Below are 7500 nucleotides of genomic sequence, written 5' to 3'. Positions count from 1 at the left end.
TTCTGCCTCTCTTGTGTGCGCTTTCTCTCTGGCCAGTCAAACAGCCAGACCTGTCCCATTGCATGACTCATATGAAATCTTTTCACAGAGCTCTCGACAAAGGAAATAGGTTCCACAAAGTAATGCCCATGGAACAGTTCAACATGACACAAAACTCCTCAGCACAACCCTGCTCAAAGGCTGATGGGTAATGGGAAGTGTCAGGGCCAGAGGTGGTGGAATAGGAGGAAGAGGAGGAAGAGGAGGAAGAGGGGTAGGAAAAAAGCTAGAGGTCAAATAAGAAAAAGAGCAAGACGAAGAGAAAGAAGTAAAAGAGGAAAATGTAGAAGAAGAAAACATAAAATAAATAAGCAGAAGAACCACCCTAAGAAAAGTAGAAGAAGATGTAGGAGAGAAAACGAGGATATACTGTATAAGAAAACATAAATAAAAAGATGAAGAAGAAGTGGAAGAAGATGAATAAAAACAGAGGAGGAAGGCTATTGGTCACGGCGGTGTAATTAATGAGAAATGGCGAGAGCTCCTGGGGTGTGACGCTAGTAGTGTTTCTCTGACACCAGACTAAACGCCGGCAGTGTTTCTCTGCTTCACGCTCCACATCAACCTGCTCGGGCTAATTCACCCCGAGATGGACGGAGGGCTACTGAAACACGGGGAGACGGAGGAGAGAGGGAGAGGGAGAGAGAGAGAGAGAGAGAGAGAGAGAGAGAGAGAGAGAGAGAGAGAGGATGAAAAGACAAAGAGGCAGGGTTAGGGGGAAGCTAAAAGACTTCTCGGGGAGCGGAGAAAAGCAAAACACAAAAAGATAGGGGAGCGAGACAAGGACAGTGAAAGAAAGTAAACTCGAGAAATATAGCACGAGAGACACGCAGAGAAAGAGATGAGCGAAAAACGAGGGAGGAGGAGGAGGAGGAGGAGGAGGAGGAGGAGAGATGGAGACCCTACAGTGACACACTCCACGGCCCCCAGCCCTGGAAATGACAGAACCTATAAATACACAAAGGCACCTCCCACCCCCACACACACCCGCCCCATATCTCTCTCTCTCTCTCTCTCTATCTCTCTCTCTCTCTCCCCTCCCCCCACACACACACCCCACCACACCCTACTCCACCCACCCCAATCCCCATCCCCACTTCAAGTGCAACTCCAACTCAAGTGTGCCTCCTGCTCTGACTATAAAAAGGGAGCAGGCTTTGATGTCACCCGCTCGGAAATGAGGGAGAGGAGAGCAGAGCACAGGAAGGAATTCCATTTTTATTGTGCCCCCTTTAGAAGGAGAAGAGACAGAGGAAGAGGAGGAAGATGATGAAGAAGAAAGAGGTGGAGAAAAAAGAGGAGGAAGAGATGAGGGAGAAAGAGATGAAGGAGTGTGTGTGTGTGTGTGTGTGTGTGTGTGTGTGTGTGTGTGTGTGGGGTACATTTATACTCTATATAATGAGACAAAGGATTTTCATCAAAGGAGCGGGATGGTGCTGCCAAGCCTTTAATATCAGAGGCCTCTGCTCCCCCAGAATAGGACTGCCTATCTACCCCTCTCTCTCTCTATCTTTCACTATTTCCACTACCTCTTCCCTGCCTCTGTCTGTCTCAAAAAGAGAATCACTCACTTTGGGCCTTTAAAAGCTGACAACCAACAAGGTCCTCAGGGTCTTTCAGACAGGATCCTTTAGAATGTTGGACTCCAGGTCAGTTTTAAGGCCAGCAACCGACATCTGCTCATGGTCTTTCTGCCAGAACCCTTTTTTTAGAAGCACTGTCTTCAGATCAGTTTTGGCCCCCGATCTTACTCATGCCAGAACCGTTCAAAGGTTCTGGGAACACTCTTCTAGCTATCTGTTTGTTATGCAGCTCCAAGCATCCAAGCCTGAGGGATTTCTCACAAAGCAACACTAGGAAGTCCACTAGATAATTAAACTGACTCAGGCCTCATCCACATGGGAAAGGAAATGTTTTCAACACAATATTTTTCTATTTACAACCTGGATAGAGCATGTGTAAGTCTAGCCTACTCTAACCAAGCTTGTGTCAAACTGGCAGAAGGTTTGAAAACTTTCTGTTCTGGAAGTCGTACAAAAAAAGTGAGTTTTAAGGCCCTAAAACACCGGCATCATATAAACAGAAGGTCAAAAAGATTCAAAACCTGGTTAACTGAGACATTATGCTCTCTGAAATACCCCCTACGAGCTCCTAGTTGTTAAAGCTTCTCTTACAGTACAGAGAGAGATTACGCCATAGATGAGATGAATGGGACACATGGCCTGAAAACCCGCATTACACTGCAGCCGCAGAGAAGAAAAGAGATAAAAAATAAACTACTGAAGCGAAAATCAAAAAGGAGACAGAAATCCCTTAAGGCAGAAGAGAGTATAAGTATAAATACAGTATAAGTATATGTACTCTTTTGATCCCGTGAGGGAAATTTGGTCTCTGCATTTATCCCAATCCGTGAATTAGTGAGACACACTCAGCACACAGTGAAGTGAAGCACACACTAATCCCGGCGCAGTGAGCTGCCTGCAACAACAGCGGCGCTCGGGGAGCAGTAAGGGGTTAGGTGCCTTGCTCAAGGGCACTTCAGCCATGCCTACTGGTCGGGGTTCGAACCGAAGTCCGAAGCGCTAACCAGTAGGCCACAGTTGCCCCAAGTAAGAAGAGTAAAAAAAAAGTCTGCAGCGTTACCTTTGCGAGCAATCCGGACGCAGTTGATTCTTGTCTCCTGCAGAAAGAGAAGAAAGGAAAGGTCAAGGCTAATGTTAGCATTGATTTTGAAATGACTGTTTAACCGAAACAGCTGTTTACTAACCCAAAGAAATCCACAATGTTCAGTTGGGCTTGTTGTATGTTTGGCTGCTATGAGGCCTTATTTTTTGTCTGAGGATGACACTCATATGAAAAACTCGTTTTGTAATATATATTATGCCTTTGATTGGACAGGATAGTAGAGAGGGTGACAGGAACGAGTGATGGGGTGGGACCAGGAAATGACCCAGGTCGGACTTGAAACCGGGTCCCCATGGAAACGTGGACCCATATATGGTATGGGCGTCATAAGCAGTTGCTCCACAACACCCCCCACTCATGTAAAGCTGAATTGGAGTAAGCTAATTGGTTAAAATGATGGGGCTAAATAAGGCTGGTATTGTTAATGGCATTTCACTGTTATGTTACACTGTTACACTCTCTCTCTCTCTCTCTCTCACACACACACACACAAGGAGTAAGCTAATTGGTTAAAAAGATGGGGCTAAATAAAATTGCTTATGACAAGTTGCTAATGACATCTCACTGTTACGTGCCATTTACTCAACCGTGGATTCTCACTAGGGTCCTGTGGTAATAATGCAAGTCATGGCCTCAAATGTGCACACACACACACACAAACAGGAAGTGTTTCGTTCCACTAACTCAATCGTGCATTTTCTTACTAGGGTCCTGTGGTGTCCTCAAATGTGCGCGCACACACACACACACACACACACACACACACACACACACACACACACACACACACACACACACACACACACACACAGGAAGAGGGACATATCGTCAAATTAAGACTTACAGATGTGAGATCATGCTTTATGGGGCAATTATGCAAATGCATGTTCCCAGATTGGAGTCATGACCCTTCCCCTAAACTGCGGTTAAATTGCCTTTTTATTTGAAAATCTGTTTCAGCTTGATTCCACCTATGCCCCCCCCCCACACACACACACCATCCCAGGCACCCAACCCCCTGAAGGTGTGTTATTCTCAGCTGGCTTCCCTCGTTACTCAAGTGCGAGCCAATATGTTACGTGTCATATTGTCCTTCCGCAAGGGTATCTCACTTAAGAGAAATGAGGGACGAGGCTGGCACCTTTGCACAGTGTTTTATGGGCGTGCTGTCACACACTGGCGTAGACTGCTGGGATGCAAGGCCCAATGGGTCTGTCAGTGTTGCAACGTTTGAGTTTATTTATTTTTCCAATGCAAGAATAAACCAGAAAAGGATGACTTTGAGAATAACTTGATAAGAAACTGGTGCTGTGTGTGTTTTGTGTGTGTGTGTGTGTGTGTGTGTATGCTGTTGGATCGCAAATGGAAAGGGACTTTTGTTTTGAGAAAGAAAAAAAGACACTTTTATTTTGAAGAGGGAAGTGGAGACTTTACAGTTATCATGCCAGAAAGCAGGAAGTGCAGAGTTATCTTCAAGCACATGTAGTGAGAAGCTGTGAAGTTGAGCTGAGAAGCACATGTTGAACTGTTGTTAAAGATAGTGAAGTGGGGAAAGACTTTACTTGCTGGGCATTTCCAGGGATGCTACTGTTAGGATGATGGTTTGATGTTAATATTTTTCAGTTGTTTAATGTTAAATGCATATGTTGTTGGTAAGAGTGCTAAAGTTAATGTAGCTGATTTCTAACTGCCTTGTGCTCATGTTAGCTCATGTAATAGCATGATAGTAGTAGCATGGGAGTAAAACCACAGTAGTGACTGTGCTTTTGTAGTAATGTTGCATAGTTAAATGAATGTAAGGTTAAGGAGAACTTTATATTTGTTTGTATATTTGAAGGTAGGCAGTTTTTAGGAATTGCTGTATTTTGTGTTTTGTTTTCTCTTTTCTTGTAAAGGTTTTCAACCTGACATAGTCTGACATAATCTGATGTAAACTGATTTAAAAATCTAACTAATAACAAGTCATAATTGAACATGAGAAGCTAACTAAATAAAACAAAGAAGAAAGATTAAAGAAGAAGACGTGTGAGTTGATGGCCTTTTTTGGGCAGAAGTGAAGTAGAAAATCCCCTGAGAACTTGACAGTGTGTGTGTTCGTTTGTGTGTGTGTGTGTGTGTTTGTGTGGTAAGGTGAGTGAGAAATGTTTATTTATTTACTCTAAACTGATTGCACAGAGCATATGTCTTTGAAGCTCTAGTTTGCGACAAGCCAGTCAAAGTAATTACAGTTAAAAATTGGGAGAGACGCCGCACAGTGCTCAGTAAACCTACACCTAATTATCCAGATTAATTGTCAGAATAATACGGCGCTTTCAGTCACTTTGACTCGAGGACAGTCAGGCATTCAGGTCGAATCCGAGCACGTCTGGAACAAATCTCGGAGCTGTCGAGTAAGAGAGCAAGCAGCGGTGCGATTAACAATAAAAACCTGAACACGTCTGAATAATCACTGGATGCTTGTACTTGTCATGAACTTGTCATGAACCAGCCTGAAGTGTTTCAGAATGCCTATGTGGCTAAGTGAATGATGCCTTGTAGGGGGACAACCTTGGGGATCAATAAAGTATCTATCTATCTATCTACACAGCAGCGGCTGGTGCAATTAGATGGACCAAGCATGTCTGAGAAGGACATGGCAACCGGAAAGTTCTCTGTGGAGCCAATGTTAGGTAAGCACGCGGAGGTGATATGTATAACATTTTTGGAGGCAGTCAAAACAACTTTGCTGGCTGTATCTACTTCAATCTCTTTTGACTGGTTGGCTTGGCTTGTTCAGGTTTGTGGAAGTCCAAAAGCACCAGTCATTTTGACTGACAGTCAAGTGCAGAGTCACTTTGTAGATCTAGATGATAGACAGTTGCACAGAGCACACACACAACTAAGGCCATGTGGGGGCCTTGTCTGAGTAGTACAGTACAGTCAGCTTTGTTTTTCTTTTTTCATATCTTCCTCTTCTTTTTCCTACATGGACAAACCGAAGCCTGCGGCAATCCGAAGGAGTTTGTGTCTGAGTCTTCGATCATCAACAATGTGTTCTGACCACCTTTCCCCCTGCTTCCACCGACGCGTACCACCTGGCAGGTTAACTCGACGGATTAAGGGAAGGCGGGAAGGCGAGGGATGTAGGTGCGCATTGCAACGTGTTCGCTCCCTCTTTACACGAGACACAAAACATAACGCCTCTTGGGGAGCAAGAAGGGGGAAACCCAGTGCGTCTAATGAGGAGCTAGCCACTTAGATTATACAGAGTTAATGAGACGGTTATGGGTGCGCCTGGAAAGACGGTGAGACTGAGAGAGAGAGAGAGAGAGAGAGAGAGAGAGAGAGAGAGAGAAAAGAGAGAGAGAGAAAGGGAAAGAGAGAGATAATCCAGGAAGGGTTTGGCGGGAGATGAAAGCGAGAGGCTTTTCTCCTATTGACAGCTTGGAGCAGAAAGCTGGCGAGGCTGCATCGTGAGACACCAGCTGGAAGTCATTCACCCCGAGCCATCCGCCGCCGCCGCCGCCGAACGCTGAAATACGTTTATGAAAAGTGTTTTTTCTTCTTTTCTTTTCCTCCACTGCGTCACCATTCGCCACGCTCTATCCACTCGAGAACCCATCTTCGACTCTTTCTCCTTTTGCTCTCATTCTCTCTTTCTCAGTTCATCTCTTGAGGCCCTTTCAAAGAAACCTGGGCTAACCCCCAGCCATCACACACCAGCCCACGAGTCAAAACAGTTTGGATTCGGTCAGCTCACCGCATGTCTATTAAATAAATGCCTCTGCCTGGCAAGTGGCACTCATTTTGGAGACAACAATGGGTGGATTCTTAAAAGTAAACAAACAAACTTCAAACTTTCCGTCCTCCAAAAGTAATTTGGGGCACACTTATGTAACTCAGTGACATACTAAATTGTGTAACTATACTACAAATAAGCATACAATATGGAATATATTAAATAACATAACATGACAGCCCATAAATGCAATGTAATAACAATGTAATTACAAGGGTTAGTGCAATGGCTATGCAAGCAAAGAGGATAAAATGTAGCCAAATGTATTCCACAATGTGAACTGTCCTTGATGCACAGCACAAAAGTACAAACAACTTCCTGGTCTGTCATAAATATTCCATAATATACTGCTAATATGTAACTGATAGTACTGATGATAACATAGTGATATGAATGGTAAGCTAACAATGTGTACAATGGCTATGCAATGTGTTAATAAGAAACACAGAGTACATAAAAAACGCAAAACCGTTGTCCATGTTTAAATGTAGACATGTATGTATGTCTCTACACCCTAAAAATAATATAGGTCCAAAGATTGACCAGGTTTATATCTATATACAGTAGTAGTATATACTGTTATGGATAACTGTGTATGTGACAAATAATGAAATCTCTCCTGAATGAGAAATCCGGTCCCTTACCCCTTTGAAGTTGCTGGCGGCCTGGAAGTAGATGAGGTAGTTCTTGGACGGATCCAGCGGAGAGTTCCAGTAGCCATTGTACGTGTGGTTGTCGCCCACGGTGAACTCGGCGGCCTCGGGCAGGCTGTCGGGCGCCAGCTCGGCGGTGTAGTAGTGGGGCGCCCCCTTGGCCTGCGCCTCGCTGTGGGAGAGGGGCACGGGGAAGCAGTCCTGCTGGCCAGGCTGGGCAAGCGCTCGTCGCCGCACCTGCCGCGAGCCGTCCTCCTCCACCACCACCACGTGGTACGCACTGCACCAGGGGGACCACAGCATGGACACACGGGTCATTTACCAAAGGACTGCACCTTTCACATT

At 44.9% G+C, this 7500-nt stretch overlaps 1 protein-coding gene across 1 annotated transcript in view; it reads right to left on the bottom strand.

Annotated features, from left to right (window-relative positions):
• The window catches only part of ptprua (protein tyrosine phosphatase receptor type Ua), a 221445-nt gene that overhangs the window by 43835 nt on the left and 170110 nt on the right, over positions 1–7500 (bottom strand). The window contains exons 13-14 of the mRNA XM_048229546.1: positions 7147–7435; positions 2683–2719 (exon numbers count right to left, since the gene is read on the bottom strand). Coding sequence (XP_048085503.1) covers positions 2683–2719; positions 7147–7435 — 326 coding nt within the window. The remainder of the gene's footprint in view (positions 1–2682; positions 2720–7146; positions 7436–7500) is intronic.

This window comes from Alosa alosa, chromosome 20 (assembly GCF_017589495.1).
Source record: "Alosa alosa isolate M-15738 ecotype Scorff River chromosome 20, AALO_Geno_1.1, whole genome shotgun sequence".
In the NCBI taxonomy this organism is placed as follows: domain Eukaryota; kingdom Metazoa; phylum Chordata; class Actinopteri; order Clupeiformes; family Clupeidae; genus Alosa; species Alosa alosa.
Note: the sequence above shows the minus strand (reverse complement) of the source record. Positions and strands in the feature narration are given on the sequence as shown.